The 19,106-nt window shown below is 34.6% G+C and overlaps 1 protein-coding gene across 1 annotated transcript; it reads right to left on the bottom strand.

The window, feature by feature from the left end:
* Nucleotides 1-3,921: 3,921 nt before the first annotated feature.
* LOC104888992 (uncharacterized) lies at nt 3,922-7,966 on the bottom strand. The gene is made up of 4 exons (XM_010674114.3): nt 7,673-7,966; nt 7,067-7,125; nt 6,438-6,619; nt 3,922-4,352 (listed from the first exon to the last, which is right to left on the bottom strand). The coding sequence occupies exons 1-4, from the start codon at nt 7,836-7,838 to the stop codon at nt 4,283-4,285; spliced, it is 477 nt and encodes a 158-aa protein (XP_010672416.2). The 5' UTR covers nt 7,839-7,966; the 3' UTR covers nt 3,922-4,282.
* Between the last annotated feature and the right edge of the window lie 11,140 nt (nt 7,967-19,106).

The raw sequence follows: 19,106 nt of genomic DNA, 5'->3' as shown, positions 1-19,106 counted from the left end.
GGAACAAGGTTAGGGAACAAGACTTAAAAGTGATTTAGGAACACCTAAGAGTCTCTAATGTTGTGCGCCTAACTCATGTATGCGCCCAATATGTTAGTTAGAGTTTTTAGGGTTGTTTTAACTAAGATCCACTATTTTAGGAATTTAGTTTAAGTTTGTTAGGAAAAGATTTTAAAAAGATTTTCTAATTTTATCTAACCGATTTTCAAATCTTATCTTTTATCTTTTTATTTTATTTAAAGATTTATTTTCAAAATATAATATCTTTCCGGTTTTTAAAAGATTTCGGTTTTAAAAATAAAACTGTTTTCGATTTTATTAAATTATTTTAAAAGATATTTTCCTAAAAACTAGCTAAAATAAATAATTTATTTATTTCCTGAAAATTGGATTACACGCCTAAAGCTACTGCTACACGATTTTTGTAGTTAGTGGATTTAGTGGCTTAGTTAATTATCCTCCAAGTATTTAATTAATTTTAAATGAGTTTAATTCAAGTTTTGTAAAACCACGTAATATGTTACTGCTTCTCTTATGAAGTGAAGTAGTGGATTAGTGGGTTATTTACTTGTCATGGAATATTTAATTTATTTAATTAATTAAAATCATGGAGATCATGTGATAATGGTTTAATTAGTGGACAAAATGTCTTGTCTTAATTGTCTATAAATAGGCGCCTAATTCATTAGAATAATTTGTGTCTGACTTAGCTAATTTGTCTTAGTGTCTAAAAGAGTCAGTGCCTTTTCCTTAAGAGAATTCATACTTACATTAATCGAGTTTATTACTCTTCCAGTGTTTTACAAAGAGTATTTTTGAGAAAAGGGTTTGAGTGAACTCTTATAAGTGTGAGAAGCTTTGAGTGAAGCAAGAGAAAGAGAAAGAGAAAGGAATTTCGAGTGAAGTTTGAGAGGAACGTCAGTTGTGGGAACTGTCGTTGGGAACTTGAGTTGAGTGACTTAAGTTGAGAATCGAGAGAAAATAATAGGTTGTAATAGAGTTGTTTTGGCCTATTATAGTGGAAAGTTGTTTTAAAATCCCTTGTGGTCGAGGTTGTTTCTTCCTACTAGGCCTAGGAAGTTTTTCCTCGTTAAATCTCTCGTGTTCCCATTGTTTGTTCCCAAGTTTACTTTTAATTCCGAAAAGTATAGCTTATTCTCTCACTATAATTCACCCCCCTCTTATAATGCTCATATTATACAACACTCGACCGCACGAATCTCGTTGTCTCTAGATCTCGTCGTTCGACCACAAGATGCTTATCTCGTCGGGCTTTTTTCCTTTTCAGATTTATAGTTTGTTTTTCAGATTTAGTTTTTCAGATTTTTATGTTCTTGTTTGCAAAAGATATATGATGCTTACGTGGAAGCGAACTTAAAGCTACGAATACAAGGTTTCCATCCATCTTTTCTTTGCTGCATTGATTAGGAAGGTCACAGTCGATTCAATTGGATATCACTTGCTATGCGGTTTTGGGAACAAACTGCAGCAATATTGATGCGGTTTCAAGTAGATATTGCAGCAATAGGTTTCTCTATTGCTGCGGTTTAAAACCACAGCAATAGAGATTATCTATTGTTGCGCCCTTACCGCGACTAAAATGCAGCAATAGACCACTTAATGACCGCAGTAATAAATAATTATTCTACTAATGTGCTAAATATTAGGTCTTCGCCTAAATTATTTGGCATGACATAAAGTTTGGGGTCATCTCCTGATTTTTTCTTTCTTCTTTAGTCGAAGAAATTAGAAATGTGATATATTAAATCAGTTTGTCACCAATAATATATCTCGAGCTACAATATAAAATATTTGGTGCAAAAATTCTAGTCGAGGTGGAGGTCAGTGTTGCCGGCACAAGGGTTTAATTCGGGCATATAGGGATACGGGAAGGGAATGATAGACTAGAAAACGACCTGAGAAATCTACTTCAACAAATATTAGTCATCGTTGCAGTCGAGCATCAGTCATTGACGCCGGCCTAGCATCAATCATCGACGCCGGCACAAAGCTAAGAGATTCCTTCCACGAGGGATAAGAGAATTTAATAATTGTGAAACAGGAAGCGCAGGAAGTCGAAGGAAGAGGAGAGAGACAAAATACCCCCAAAAGTTTTTAAAAAAATTTAATTTTCGAAATTATTATTTATTTCGGAATTTTTTTGGTATCTTTTTTATAATTTTTGATATCATTTGGAATTTCAATAAATCAATTTAGGGTATTTTCATAAATGATAAATGTTTTTGAGTAAAAGAAATAAAAGTGGACTATTGCAGATTTGTAGCTCATATGCATTTGAGGCCCACTTTTTCGGTGATTATATTTCAACTATTATCAACTTAGAATTTCCATAATAGGATGGCCAAATTTTGAAAATTTACTTAAAAAAGAAAAAGTTAGATACTAACTTTACTTAAAAAAGAAAAAGAAGACATATATCTTAGTTGACCATTGAACCTTGCTGAGCTAGTGTAGCTCAGTATCTTCCCTGGACTACGGGAAAGATCGTAAAGAAGACAATACGGCAATGGTCGTTGCGGTATAGGAGTCTCAAGCTTATAGGATGTCACAACTCTCCGTCTTAAGTCTTTTCACGTCGTAGTATGAAAACCCGAAAAACGGGTAGGTCCCATCACAAGCCTACCCCAAGCTCATAAGCTCTCAGGAGTTCGGGTGGTCTTAGTAATTTTATACCGCTACAACCAATGCCGTCTTGTCTTAGTGAGCTAAAGATATCGCATTCGAGATCGCGAAAATGCGATTTCTTCATTGCACCTTCAAGCTAAAGAGATCCTTAGCTAGGGAGTCTTGCATCAGTAAGGTTCATTGGTCAGTTATGAGATTTGCAAAAGACAGAGTTATCTTTCTCTTTTCAACTGAGTTGATTCAATAATTTGTTAGCTCCTTGTTAGAATGAGCTAAAAAGCGAGCATATGATGGGGAATTATTGTCAATTATGAGCTTGATACTCCAATATGGAGATTGTTACATCTACCCACCGGGTAGACTACCCATTACAAATAGGCAATTAAAAAATAAACAATTTTGCTGAGTTGGACTCCACTTATTATTAATGTCTATCTCTAGTGGGTAGATTACCCAGTGGATAGACCAAGTTTTTCCCCTCCAATATCATTCGCATAGTCCTCGAAGGGTGTGTATTTGAATGACTACAAGATCGTTACCTTTAAGAATGAGTTTTACCATTACAAAGAGGCCACTGTTTCAGCAATCAACGGAGTGCACAAGCCCATTTCATGGGATTTTTCAACAAGTAAACAAGGCCTTCACATAAGCCTCTCCCCAACAGTGAACTTTCGTCTTTGACTAATTTGCTTGCCATAGACTTCCCTTGTTTCGCAATCAATGAATCCCCAGTCACTTGCTTACCAAAGATAAGCAACTACGTCGTGAGGTACAAGATTTGTAGTGATGATGGTATCTCCTCGTCCCTCTTCTCCATCCCTAGACATCTCTTCTGCTCTCTTAATCTTCTGTCTTTTTCTAAAGCTCTGTAACACTATTTAATTCACAACAGCTAAATTTTCCACTGTGGGGCGCAGTAAATCTGCTGACAAAGTCAAGAGGAATAATAGTCTTAAGGTTTTTCAACGATTATTGTGATTGCATATCACCATCGAAGATAATGTTTAGATATGCAGTAATATATATTTAGAGGGTAATAGAAGAAACTATAAAAGTGGATGAAGTTAGTGGTAGATCCGTAGATGAAATGAGGTTGCAAGGAGGGAGGAGTTATAACTCTCATTTTGGGTTTAATCCCTCCGACTTCCGAGCATTATCTATGTCATCTCTTCAACTACCACTCATTTATCTTCATTTTGTGTCCATTGCCCCCTTGATGTATTACTCCATATCAAGCATGCCCTGTGAACATACACTATTACAATTTGTCTAAAATTGACAAATAATCTGATCGATTGAAGCGAGCAGATGTGGTATCATCTCAATGGTTAATTTTACATCAGTATACCACCAGCCACAAATGGCATGACATACAAAATTTAAGAGGAATGGATCTGATCTCTGGTCTAGCCCGGGACATAGCAGTGGTACCAACTACGCAAAGGGTCTCCGTTTGATCAAATTAGATATTACATCGATTTTATCAAAGAAAGAAACTTGGATCAGACTAGGAACATCGGAGATCATTATATGTTCAAAATCATGATGTTGTGTGGCTAATTTAGTAACAATGGCACAAATATATCACTGCTGATCTATATGAGGCAACTTCTAGTTACCATCCTGTCAATGCATATTAGCTAGCAGCAGATTTGAGTTTGCCCCGTAGAAATTGTAGGATGTGCTCACGTTTCCAGTTGTCAATTCTACAACCAAAGAAATAAGAAAGAATAACTAAGGAGTTGCATTACTGGCAAATAAACAAAGAATGACTAATAAAAAAAGGTACTTTCTGATCGGAAGCATCTATAGGACATTACAGATTTGCCAAATCAGTAGAAGATAACTACTTCCTGCAGTTTTTTTTTTTTTACTTGTATCATTTGTGTTTGCATAAGGACCAAGGGGAGGAGATAGATAGATAGAGATAAAAAAGAAACACATGTGCTAGGAGAGAGAGAGAGATAATATGTTGCCAAAAATAGAAATGATGCAAGTAATAGGGAATTGCCAAAAGCGGGAGACGATGCAAGTAAAAAAACAGAGGAAGTATTTACTAGTGTAACACTTAAAGGCCTGACGCCTCTTCATATACAACTCAGCTTCCAGGGCGCCACTAATTACCAGAAGTCTCATGAGGGAGTCGATCAAGCCAAATCCTAATCAGCTAGACCCGAAACCTCCAAATTAAAATTTGGAACGAGCCAAAGCTAACTCCTCTGATTGATAATTACTAATTAGCAGACCTAACATCAGAGTTTTCAACTTGAATCATCCTAATAACCTGAAGATATAATATATTATCCATGAGAACAACATGCTTTATCTTGCTTTAGTTTTACAATTTATTTGCCTTCTAAATTCTATGGAAATGGTACCCAGAAGATCATCAAGTTCACGGGGTTTAATAGGAAGCTCCATATTTGGTTCACGTACCTAATATATATAAAGGTTAACAAAAAAGTACAGTAGGGTGAATTTCCATTAAGAAAAGAGGTTTTAACCAAAAAAGAATAAGGAAAACTAAAAGGCATTTGACTGCAAGCATGTCGTGAACATACCAAACTGCACAAGGGCTGAAGGCCATTTCATGAATTTTCAGAGCATTGTAAACAAAGTAATTGCACAAACATTAGAAATAATCTCTCTTCATTGTAAGGTCAAGGCGCATTACGGCAATCCCCCCTTACCCCATCCAAGAGAGGAGCTTTTTAGAAGAATCGGGGTAATATTGTTTTGGTATTGTAATCCAAAAAATAAATTTATCAAATATAAAGCAGAATATTCTGTTCTTCCTTGCACTTCCTTTTCCCGATGGGCAACAGAAAAGCACTTTAGGACAGCTTCTAGAAGGCTTACACCCAAGACTATGGTGGCATCTACCCTATTCTCAGAGACTCAGACCCAAAAGAAATATCTTCATATTGCCCTCGGCCTAGGGGGCAAGCATTCTCATTTCAAGACCTTATCCTTCTGACAAATAGATCCTATTGCGAAACTAGCCAAAGCCTAACCTAAAAAATTAAAATGATAAGGAATGGTTACATAATTCAACCAAGTATAATGACTACACACAGCACAGAACTTTTACGTAGTTCATGCTTAGTAACTTGTACTCAACTACAATTCATGAGCACATACTACCCATCATCACTGTAAAACCAGCAGCCAAAACACAAAGGCTGGTACCGCGTTACGCCTACATATACAAGCCAGAACTATGAGCATAGTAATGGTAATCTGAAAGCAAGGAGGGAATTTGCGATTAACTTTATACTCCATTTGTTTCTTTTTAATTTACTTACTTCACTTTGGGAATAACCTAAATGGGTGTAGAGAGAAATTTTAAGGTGGGTTATTATATGAAAAAGAGGACCACATGGGTGGAAAAAGAGAAGAACATAGATGACCAAAATAGAAAAAACAACAATGTGTAGATTAAAAGGAAAGTGTGTAGGTTAAATTTTAAAAAGAAACTAGGTAGTAACATTTAAGCTATGTTTAGCTACTACCAGAAAATTTTAGGCTTCCTTTCTTTTCCCCCATTACAAAAGCCCCCAGTGACATTTGGTTTGATGCTTCGAGTGAGTGGACATACATTGTCAACTATAGAGTATCCCAATTATTTTTTCTCTCGACCTTCTCTTTTACCACGGTGCAAGGGGTTTGTACTTGGTAGCATAGGTGTTCTCAACATCGTAATACATGCTAAACAACTAGCCTACAGAAATTTCTAAGGATGATGCTGAATAATGGAAGCTAAAAATGCAAAGCAATGCAGCATAACTCACCTAATTGTTTCAGCATGTTCACCATTGTCATCCAGCATAATCATCTTTGGTGGCGAGTTGAAAGAATATTGAACTTTGACAGAAGGGAACTTCTCCTTCTCTTCTTCTATAAAACCAACAATCTCAGGATAAAAGACCAGCTTTCTCATGCAGACTTCCAGCAGTGCACCAGCATAGGTAATCTGCAACAGTCATAAGTTAAATTCCTTGGAGAAGTCAATGGCGTGATATTGTAACTCTTTGTATTGTGTCAAAAACACAGGCTTATAGTAATACCAAACACAGAAGTGAAGGTTCCATCTCTAATTTCATTTCTAGTAGTACTTTAGAAGAACAAGAGAGATGTTGAACAAGAGCACAAAAGTAGCCCAAAATTTCAGGGGTGTTTTTCCTCATGTACAAAATTTCTCTAGGAGATGGTAGTAAGACCACATCAAACTGATCTTGACAGAGTTACACAACATACAAGACGAGTTGGTGCAGAGTGTCATGTACTTGCTAAAAGCTCTCGATCAAGCAAACCAAAGTTCTCTGATAACCAAGTTCACATTCATAATATGTCGAGACCAGCAAACATCTAGATTTTTGAATTGGAAGTTCAAGCATTCACTTCTGTCATAGGTAATTACCTTGCTCATCGAATCATCAGAATCCTCCACGCAGCACTTCAAGCAGTCAGATACCAGTTCTGAAGCACAAATCACAAAAACCAATAGTAGTCAAGCAAAATATAGATGAGGGTTCTTGAAGTCACAACCTTATATTAAGGACATTACAGTTGCAAAAGATGATAACATTTTCAAATCTATACATTAGATAAGGTTGTAAAACCAAACACTATGAGATAGACCATTACTGAAGAACACTAACACTATGAGATTGATTTATCAAAGACAGTTTTAGCTACAATTAACTCGTTTCGCAAAAACTAACAACACATCCAGATCAACCCCTACATCAAAAAACAACCCAGTCCTCCAAATTCGGACCAATTGATTCAAATTTTAATCTGCCAAAACACTTCTCTTCCAAAAATATCCATTATGTCTAATACCAACAGAAACGGCAACCGATTGATAATCAGATAATACTGCTTCAATTCGTTCTACTTCATGAATTTGTATAAATCAAATGAATATATCAAAACCCTAAGCAATAAAATAAGCGAAAGCGAGTAAATTGCGATAAATTTAGAGAAAAAAGTAATGAGAATGTAATAGGAGAAAAGAGGAGACCTTGGTCTTTGACATACTCTGACAAAGTTTTGCAATCGGAGCAAAGAGCTAGACCCGTGAAACCCAGATTCTCGCAATCATTTGAGCTCAGTTCTTCTCCCTCATAAACTGCCGCCATTGATAGGATCAAGGTTACATAGAAGAGCAGCATACTCATCTTCTTCATCTCTCTCTTTTTCAGCTTCAATTCGGGGGGTTATTTGTGAAATGTGATCGATGAGGAAGTGAATATGATCTTATTTGGGTCAGTCCACGGGTCTAAGATCATCCACAATTCCACATCCATGACGCGACATATGGTTTTATATCCCATCAATTATAAGTATGGAAATTTTCTTTTATTATGAAAGATAATTGATCCAAATATCAATCTCCTACTAGAGTAATAGCCTGCACGACACATCGGTTCAAAGGGTGCGTACAAGGTAAACAATCCAGAAGTATATGTCACAACATATTGTTGGAATGAGGCTTCGAATGCTCGGCAATTGCCCTGTAATTCGGGCTGGTACTCCACTGCGCTACCACCTCTCCCGCATAAGTATGGACAATTAATAACAGTTATAATAATTTTTAAACAAATTCCAATAGATATATAATTAGAGGTAATCAACTTGGACCCGACTAGGAGGGAGAGATAGTAGCTCAGTGAAGTACCCCCTGAATTACTAGGCCATTGTCCAGGATTCGAATACACATCACAACAATATTTTGGGGAATTTACTTATTATCTGTTTAGCTTTGTACCCAGCCTTAAACTGGTGTGACCTGCAAGCTAGTAGCCTAGCAGGGGTTGGTATTCAGATCAATTTTCTTTCCTAATTAAAAAAAACTTGGACCCGACCTGAAAATGGGACGGTTTTGAACATGATTTTTCGGCCTGCAGTTCGGGCTTGCCCCGATTCAATTTTTTGGGAAAAATTCGAACCTCAGACTTAAATATGGAAAAATAGGCTAAATTTTGTCCCCGTCCGAAAATGGTATGACAACCCGCTTGACCCAACAAGAATTAGAGGATTTTGACGCGGGAATTTCGACTCGAGGCTTGGCCCGTCTCAACACATGATCACCTCTACCTATAATATAGCAACTATTAGCAAGACGGGTGTCTATATAGTACTTCATTGATAAATTTTTTGTGTTGTTAAATAATGCTCGTTTCTTTTTTATGAAAAGTCTATAATACCCCCTCATTTATCATTGTTCTTTCTATCTATTCACCCTTCTCACCGTCACTTCATCACAATGAGGCTACATTAGCTATTTAGATTAGAGATTCTTCATCAGTGTAAATGATGAATTTGGTTGCAGTTTGAGAATTATGAGCTAGTAGCTCAATCGTTGGGAGAGAAAGATGAACTTAACTTAGCAAATAAATCTAAGCATTTAGCTTTGTTGAGCAATATAGCTAGCTAAGGGAAAAAAAAGTTAAGCTAGCAATTTGTCGATCATGTGGACCCATTGAAATATGAGTTGCGGTTAACCGCCGAGTAAGCACATAGCTTGGAAGTTTTTTTTTTTCTTTTGAGAAGATAATATGGCATCATATATAATATTAAAGCAAGAAAAAATTAGCCTACGTGACAGCCTCATAGAAATTCTGCTTTCACAATTCACCCCACATTCATAGAGCAATGAAATAGATGCCACGTGTCACATTCCATTAAAATGATTATGTTTGATTCCTTTATTATTAGTTTCCCAAATTTTGAAAATCAGTCATTGAATGCTTTAGGAAACCTCCAATTTCCTTAAGTTGAAGATATATCCGTGATTTTGGGCTGTAAAAGTAAGATTCCTCACTGGAAGGAAATCTCCACTTAAGCAAATCTTCCAAGGTTTTTCCTTTCCTGTCAAATATTCCATTCAGCTACTCTTTTTGAAGTTGAAAAATATTTGCAGGATGATTTTAGATTTGATACTGAAATTGTTTAAGAAAATTTAGTTACACACAATTGAATGACCGTATTATAAATCCGTGCAAGAATATATACACAATTCAAAGCCACGTGTCAATCCTATTAAAATGATTTCATTGATTTTTTTTTAAAATTCTTTAAGGAAATTTAGTTACACACAATTGAATGATTGTATTATAAATCCGTGCAAGTATATACACATGCATGGAAAGATGTTTTACTCTTTTTTCTCTTTTTTTTTTTTCTTTGAGATACATGCCTATGCTGAAGGATGTTCAACAATTTTTCTAGATCATTTTATGAGAAGTTTTTTTTATCCAATAGTTACCGGTTTTATGTCCACTAATTAGGAAATTGATTGTTTTATAATTGATATAGTTTAGGCAAAGAAAGGACTAATACCAACTCTATAACCATAAGTATTCACAAACATTATGTTAAACCCATTAAATATTACATACCCACAATTTCAAAACATCTCACCAAATTGAGAATCCTCAAATAGAGAAAATTATGATAAAAAAAAGGTGAATAATCAAAGGTCGGAGAAAAATCGAACCAAAAGCAAAATAAATGAGTCGGCCATGGACATGAGCAATCAGTAAGTTGAGAGCGAGTGAGTCAACTCATTTTTGCTGTAATTCATCCAAAATGAGTATCAATTCGATCAATTGGAGTAAGAAAAAAAAAGAGAGAGAAAAACTCCTACAAAACAACAATTCATACAACATGCACAACAAAACGGCAGTAGCAACTGGGAACCAACCAACAGAGAGGAAAGAGAAAAACTCCAACCCCAAAACCGCCATTAGATGAGAGAGAAACGAAAAACCCTAACAATTAAAATTTCGCCAATGAGAATAATTTGAAGTGACTAACAATTTTCTCACTTCTCTAGAAATGAGATAGAGACAGGAAGAAGAGATGGAAGTATTCAAGTATTCTCTTTAATGGGGAGATCGAAGGATTTGGAGAGCGAGAGAAAAAAGAAAAAATGGTTTATGCAGGGGGTTTGAGTTTGAGTGTGGTGTTTTTTTTTTCTTTCTTCATTCCTTCCTCTGTTTACTCTTTTACCTTTTTCGCGGTGTTCCTATATGATATAATCATCCTATTATATATCATACTTTATGAAAGAATTATAAAACAACTCATGGGTGATGGGTTGAATGAAAAAATTGCAAATGTGAAGCAAGTAGTATATGATATCCTGATAATATGTTAGCCAGCTAATTAATTTTCTTTTTTCTTATTCACTATTGGTAATGAATATAATGAGATGCTAGCCCGTGCAGGAGGAAATGCAAATGCAATAATAATAGTCACACCATGACTATGATCAGAGGTTACATATAACAAAAACAATAATAGCTCAATCTTTAGTCCCAAAGTGGTCTAAGGTGGGCTAATATGAATCATCATAACAAATCATATCCACGACCAATACATACTAATTTATTTTTTAAAAAAAAACTGAGATAGGGCATGTTCTCTTTACCATAAAACAACTGAACTGAATTGAACTGAACTGAATTAAATTATAACTAATAGTAATGATAACAATTTAGGAATTGAACTGAACTGAAAATAAGTTGGGGAGAACAGTCCCTTAAAGTGAGAGAAGTAAGACAAGAGACAATATATGAAACAAGAAATTAAATTAGGTAAAAAAGTGAAAACCAACATATAAGGGTCGGTTCACTTCAACTTATTTTGACAAAACTATGACGATATAAGTTCGAAAAAATTTAGATGATTAGGTGATCCAACGGGTTGCCAACCTCTAATTATTGAAATTTCCTTGGCCAAGAGTACATTCAGACATTAATTTTATGATTGTTCTCTCTCCAATTTATTTTTTATATATATATATTACTATTATTATTTTATTGTATCTAAGAGGGTTAACCTTAGGATCACTCAAAATTTTTCCACGCTCTTACATTCAAATGAAACAAAAAATATAAATACATCCACTTATGAACTTATGCTTGATATTAATATCATTTTTAAAGAAAATGTACACTTTGAATTTGGCCCATTTTATATTAAAATTCTAAAATAAAGGATTAGCAGAGAGAGTGCAACATGGCCCATGTGCTTAAATTATAAATATAGCTTTCTTTAATGAGCTTCGAGACACTAATTGAGAAGGTGAATCAACAAAATGAGTTAATTATATATCAAGCTTATATATCAAAAGAGGGATTTATAAGTATTCAATTTTAGTTGGTCTATAAGACAGTAAAACTGTTGTTGAAAGATTAGAAGTTATCGAATTAGAAAAGTTGTTAATTTGCCTATGCACTTTGTTTTGACAGCTTTTTTTTCTTTGATGTAAAAGATAATATTGAAATGGAAATCATATGGAGAACTTATATAACACACAGACATTATACAAGTATTGTGTATTTATATTTGTTTACTATACAAAATTATCATTTTCTAAATTATTCTTAATATTAAAATTGTGGTGGCTTAATATATTCTAAAATTGTTTTTAGGAAGAAACTAATGAGTAAGGATTATTTCAAGTAGCAACGGGGAATAAGGTATTTAGGCAAAAAAGTAAAGTGGGAAACCCCGTATGATACTCATTACGTCAGATGGAACGGGGAATAAGGTATGATACAATATATCATCGAAATGATGGTAATTTCAGGTAGCAACAGGGAATAAGGTATTTATACCCCATATGGTACTTATTCCGTCAGTTGGAACAAAATTTTCTTATGATGTTTCAAAAAATACACACAATTTGGAATAAGGTATGATACAATATATCATCGAAATTGTGGTATTTCAGTTAGCAACGGGGAATAAGGTATTTATACCCCATATGGTACTTATTCCGTCAGTTGGAACAAAATTTCTTATGATGTTTCAAAAAAGACAGTTTTTTCGACCATGTGTTAAAAGTCAAGGACAATCCCTATCACATGGTAGCTTTGTATCTCCCGAGACCAGTTCTTAGTCATGGCTAATTTTATGTAGCCATTTCTCAGTCACGAGTAAAAATTGCCTAATAGTACTAATTTATGAGAAAGAACATGGGAAGTCTAACACTTTAAGGCCATTTCGAGTAAAAAATGAAGACTGTAATGTGGAGAGGGTTTCTAAGACAATTGACCCCTAAGTGGTTACTAGGATAAGACCAAGTTCGTGCAAATTTTCTCCCTTTTTGAAGCAGTTGAGATCATTAATTTACCTTTGTCATCTCAACATAAGGTGTTGTTGGCTTTGCTTATGACTATGTTATACAACCTCCGTTCTTTTTCTACTGCAACAATTGAGTTTTCACGTTTGCTAATACACTATTTTAACTATTAATATCTTTAATTACTTTTTAGTAAAATTATACAAAATTGATATTCTGAAGTATATATCGAGACGAATCTAACAAGACCCACATGACAATATTTTTCCTGACATAAAAATCATAATATATAGTGAAAGGTTATGATGGTGAATGGATAGTGTAAAAATCTCATTTTGCAATATTATAGAAATAGAACGGAGGAAGTAACTTCTTAATAAATTTCGTTTTGCACTAAAAAGAAGTCTTCCAAAACATATCAGTATCATGTATATGTTAAACAACTTTATAATTAATATAAAGGTGTATATCTCTTAAACACAGAGTTTTTTTTATCAAGTTAACGTAAGAATCGTTTACACGTTTTCATTGTAGCTGATATATAAACATTGTTATTATACTAAATAGTTCCCGTGCATTGTGCACGGGCCTAAAACCTAGTGATAAACTAAACGAAAATTACTTTCATCATTAATTGCATGTCCATGAGCTACCTCATCATTGTATAAAATACTACTCCCTCCGTCTCAAAATATAGTTCTCATTTCCTTATTAGATTCTGTCTAAAATACCATCATTGGGTTTTTAAAATTTCGGATTTGTCCTCATTTTATTATGGGATACTGGACCCTCATTTAATGTAACTTGAAATCCCATTTCAGAAATCCCCACTTGACCTAGGGTATTAATTGCCCCCATTTATTACACTTTTCGCCGTTACATAATTTTTTTTATCTCCTAAACCACCCCATTTTCTTTTTCCTCTCTTCTTTCTTTGTTCATACACAAGCCCTAGAAAGTTCTTCGTTTCTCTCTCATCTCATTCTCAGTTCTGGTCAAGTTCTCCCTTAATCTTCTTTCTTCTTCTTGAAAAATGTTCGTTTTATTATGTTCACATTCTTCACATAGTTCACTCTCAATTACTGTATATAAATTCCACTTTCTCTTCCAATATGAGATCATATCATCTCTTTGATCATCCACATATTTGTGAAATTTGAATTGCAATTCCGGTTTCTCTTCATCTTCGACCTTGGAATTCTGTAGTTCTGAAATTTCTACATTAGTCCCCTATTTTCTTAGAATATGAGTTACGGGTTTTCCTTTTCTTCCAAAAATGATGTACCCATTGAATCATACTCATGTTCTGAGTATCCTTACTGCAAATTTGGTAATTAAAGAATGTGAAGGTATTCATAGTTATAGTCCAATGGCAAAAAAATCCCTTTTAAGGAGGATTCCTCTGAATCTGAGAAAACTGTGTTGTTGCAACTTGAAAGGGAAAATAAGGTAGGGTTTGGTGATGAACAAAACGCCACTGAGACCATCGTTTTGGAAGATTCCGTTTATGAAAAATTCGGCAATAATGACAAAAAGGTTGAAGTTGGAATCTCTGTTTCAACTCCTATAAAAAAAATGATCATGGTGAAGAAGGCTATATAAGTGATGCAGAGTCTTCTAGCTAAGTTTCTATGGCCCCTATCTTATTTAAATGGAACTTGATTGTTGATTTAGTGCTTATGTTTTTCCTTACATTTCGTTAATGTTACTGAAAGTATGAAAAATAAAATAATTATGCTATGATTCATATCTTTGACTCATAGAGTATTGATCTGATGGTGTTTATGATTAGATAAATGTATGTTTGTGATATGATATGTTTCATATGTTTGAGATCTAATGTCTGTTGTTATTATGTTTGTGATATGATATGTTCCATATGTTTGAGATCTGATGTCTATTGTTATTATGTTTGCAATCTGATATATTGTGGTTGATGTCTATTGTTATTATGTTTGAGATCTGATGTCTGTTGTTATTATGTTTGTGATTTGATATGTTTCATATGTTTGAGATTTGATGTCTATTGTTATTATGTTTGTGATCTGATATATTGGGACTTATTTGCTGGTGGTTGATGTCTATTGTTATTATGTTTGAGATTTGATGTCTGTTGTTATTATGTTTGTGATATGATATGTTTCATATGTTTGAGATCTGATGTCTATTGTTATTATGTTTGTGATCTAATATTTTGGGGCCAAAATTGTCAACAACTACCTAATATATATCACTTTTCATAAACAACTACCTAATATAAACTTTTTTTTATACAACTACCTAGATTAACAATTCCGTCAACGTAACACTACCAAAGAAGTTAATTTTTGAAATTTCTGTCACATGGAGTCCACCTTTTCTAATTTCCCACCAATTTTACTACAATACCCTCCTAAAAACTAATTAAGGCATTATAAAACCCTTGAAAATCTTACATTGTCAATACTTAGGCCAAAATATTCACTGTAGGCCAAAATATTCACTGAAGATTTTTAATTCTTTAGCTAAGTTCCCATTCCTTCACTTTTTGATATTAGGGTTTATAGAATAGTGTTTTTGGTAAAAATTTAATGTCATTGGTGATATAATTGGGGATTTCTTCTGATTTTGTTTGAAATTAGGGTTTTTTATATATTGGGGAATTTGTTAATTATGATAAATTTTCTGTTTTTTTGGCTAATTATTGTTGAATTTGTGGGATTCAAAGAATGGATAGCACATCAATAGGTCTGTCAAATCAAGTTATTCCCAAAATTTGCAAATGTCAGACTGGTGTGGCAACTCTGACATCATGGACCAGTGATAATCTTGGGAGGAAATTATTACTTGCAAACAGAAGCATAAACGACAATGGGAAGCTTTTTTCAGGAAGATGGTGATTGATGATGAAAGAATTACAGTAAGGTGGGTGAGAATTGAAGATGATGAGTGAGAAATGAAAGAATCGCAGTTAGAGGATGTATATGAAAAGCCAAACAAAGGTAAGCAAGGGTTAGTTTAATGGGCCCCGTGTGAGGAAATTAGAAATGTAGTAAAATTGGTGGGATATTAGAAAAGGTGGGGCCCATGTGACGGAAATTTCAAAAATCAACGTCTTTGGTAGTGTTACGTTGACGGAATTGTTAACTTAGGTAGTTGTATAAGAAAAAGTTTATATTAGGTAGTTGTTTATGAAAAGTGATATATATTAGGTAGTTGTTGACAATTTTGGCTATTTTGGGACTTGTTTGCTGGTGGTTGATGTCTATTATTATTATGTTTGAGGTCTGATGTCTGTTGTTATTATGTTTGTGATCTGATATGTTTCATATGTTTGAGATCTGACGTCTAATATATATTATTATGTTTGTGCTTTGATATTTTGGGACTTATTTGCTGGTGGTTGATGTCTGTTGTTATTTTGATTGATCAAATTGTGATATAGTTGGTTGTTGCTGTTGCATTCACTAAAACATCACTAGTCTCACAAGACTTTTAGGAGGCAATTGGTAGTTTATGGTGTTTGGTTGACATGATTTAATGATGAAAACCTATATATTGAGACAAAAATGCACTAAAGTTGCATTCAATAAAACATCAGATTTGCCACCAGTCTTATAAGACTTTTTGGAGGCATTTGGTAGTTTATGGTGTTTGTAACTTTAGTGCATTTGTCTATGATAAATGGAGACTTTTGAGATGATCACATAAAAGCTTGACTTTTGCCAATAAACTTGTAGTCATTCCCGTTTTAAAAACCAAAAGGCTTGTTTTAAAGTTTTTGTATTGTTTTGTGAATTGTACACGTCAAGTTTAAACAAGTTTAAACAACTTACATGTTTTTCAACTGTTTGGTTGACATGATTCAATAAAGAAAACCTATATACTAAGACAAAAATGCACTAAAGTTAAATTCACTAAAACATCAAATTTGCCACCAGTCTTATAAGACTTTTTGGAGGCATTTGGTAGTTTATGGTGTTTGTAACTTTAGTGCATTTGTCTATGATAAATGGGGACTTATGAGATGATAACAAAGCCTGACTTTTGTCAATAAACTTGTAGTCATTCCTGTTTTTAAAAACCAAAAATCTTGTTTGTACTATTTTGTGTATTGTTCACATCAAGTTTAAACAAGTATAAACAACTTACTCACATGTTTTTCTAATGTTTGAATCAAGTTTAAACAAGTTTAAATAACTTACTCACATGTTTTTCAACTATTTGAATCAAGTTTAACAAGTTTAAACAACTTGCCTTTATGGCAGGCTCTATGTGATTGATAAGCATGTCCCTAGTCACCTTCTGGTTGACAGATTCCACGACCTTGGTGATTAATGTCCCTTTGTCTCTATTCTTTGATTTTCTCTTGGCTACCTCCTGATAAGTGAAAAGGAAAATCCCTATTTTCCCATCAAATGTGCATTAACCCATATCATTATATCTTGGCCTGCCAACAAACTTTTGGTATGAACTTACTTGAACTTGCTGCCCTGTACTTACCCCTTTGCTTTTGTGCTAAATACACTTTCTGAGATTTTTTTGTGAGATAGAACCACTTTTCATCTAAGTGGACGAAATCATACATTGGTAGTATTCTTTCATGTTGCGTGGTGCATCTCCCCTTAGCAGATTCAAAATCCACTCCAACATGGTTATCTTATTTGGTTCCTTCAAACCAGGGTGTAGTGGATTGGTACGAGGCCTTATTACTCCCTCTTAATCATTCTATGTACTGTACTCTTTGACACAAAAATCATGGCAGATAAGTCCCTTATACCTTTTCTCTGCCCCATGCTTAGATTCATAATGTCATTATTTTCAACCTGAATTCTCTTCCTTCCACTCAAATGTAGCTTTGTTGCTACACTGAAACGTGCAATTGCTTCTTGTATATCTACGCTGTTTGTTTCCTTCCATATGTTGCTGGTGCATTTTCTTATGACATTGAACTCAGTTGAGGTTGCATTGATGGACCCATGGATCAATTTCTCATTCTTGGCTTTGTTTAGAAGCCAACATAGCACATGAAACTTGTCTTGAATGCTGAGCCTAAGACGCTTATGATGACTAACCTACTTAGTTGGTTGTTCATGGTTGCCCCCTTCTATTGCTGGCTGATATTCAGGTGGTTGATTAAGTTCAAAATGGACATATGGTTCCATTTAGTCCTTCATTTTGAGGACCACCTTCACGCAAGTCCCTTTCAATATTGTGGTCATACTCATCAATGTCACTGACTTAGTCTTCAGGAGACCATGCATCGTTAAGGTTGAAGTTTGAAGCCATTGAAGCTGTGGGTAATGATGTAGTGTATGATTAAGGAGGTTGTTGTTTTTTTTTTTGCTCTGTGTATGATTGAGGAGGTTGATCTTATGTGCCAAGTCCCCTGTAATATTCCACTATTTATAGAAGAATAATTAGGGAACCAACAGTGTTTTTTTAGACTTAAGTTTTGGAGGGAACTTTTTTTCCCTCCCAAAATTTGTTTTGTAGGAGCAATCCGTGTGCTCTACCTTTCCTTAATTCTATTGGTTGTAAAATGTAGCTTTAAGGATTCTCATTGGTCAGTTTCCAAAGATATGGATTTCATATGTAATCAAAAGTATCCTTGCATAAATCAGTGTTTAATTGTAGTGAACCCTTCAGCTTCCTCTTTTAATAACCGTAAAGCTGATATAAATTAGTGGTTAATTTTTTTTAACTCTCCTAACTACCTAATCACTTAACATTCCAATGCAAAACCAAGATTCACTAAGATTCACTTTGCATAAATTACCGTGAAAAAAGCCAAATGGGAACTATATTTTGGGACGGAGGGAGTATGAGGTTACCCAAAGGTTAGGACACATCGCACTCACAAGCTACCTGCTACCTCGGCCCATGAGTCAAGCTCACAATACAAGCTGACGTGTGTCTCCATAAAATGCTGCATTTTTATTGTCGTATAATTATCCACTGAGTAAAAAGGAGGTGAAAAAAGGGAAAAAGAGAGTACTGTTGGAGAGGGGAGGCTCACTATTGTGGTCGGGCATAAGGGAGGAGGAATTCGTGATAGTAGGCGTTTGGTTTGGAGTTTTCAGGAAAGGGTAAGAGAATAAAGTCGCTTGATTTACTTATTTGTTTCTTAAGACATATCAATCATTCCCTTTTCCCTTTCCTTTACCCCAAAGTCCATTACTTTCATTCCGCCCCACCCTCCCCATAAGGTTTCACTTGCCCTTTCTTTCTTGTACTCCATAGTGACCTTGACCAATTATTAACCACTACCCCAACCACCAGAACCACCATTCCAGCCACGAAACCACCTTACCCATCCACCCCAACAACTGAACCACCTCTTCAAGCACCCTAACCCCCATTACCGCAACCGAAACCACCT

The sequence above is a fragment of the Beta vulgaris genome, chromosome 3 (genome assembly GCF_026745355.1).
Source record: "Beta vulgaris subsp. vulgaris cultivar EL10 chromosome 3, EL10.2, whole genome shotgun sequence".
NCBI classification, from domain to species: Eukaryota; Viridiplantae; Streptophyta; class Magnoliopsida; order Caryophyllales; family Amaranthaceae; genus Beta; species Beta vulgaris.
Note: the sequence above shows the minus strand (reverse complement) of the source record. Positions and strands in the feature narration are given on the sequence as shown.

What these genes read in the sequence shown, in the direction of transcription:
- LOC104888992 (XM_010674114.3), bottom strand. Translation starts at nt 7,838, where the DNA reads ATGAAGAAGATGAGTATGCTGCTCTTCTATGTAACCTTGATCCTATCA. An exon ending in CTGATGATTCGATGAGCAAG is followed by an intron (nt 6,620 to 7,066) that starts GTAATTACCTAT and finishes TGACTGTTGCAG; the next exon opens with ATTACCTATGCTGGTGCACT. An exon ending in GAACATGCTGAAACAATTAG is followed by an intron (nt 4,353 to 6,437) that starts GTGAGTTATGCT and finishes CTTTGGTTGTAG; the next exon opens with AATTGACAACTGGAAACGTG.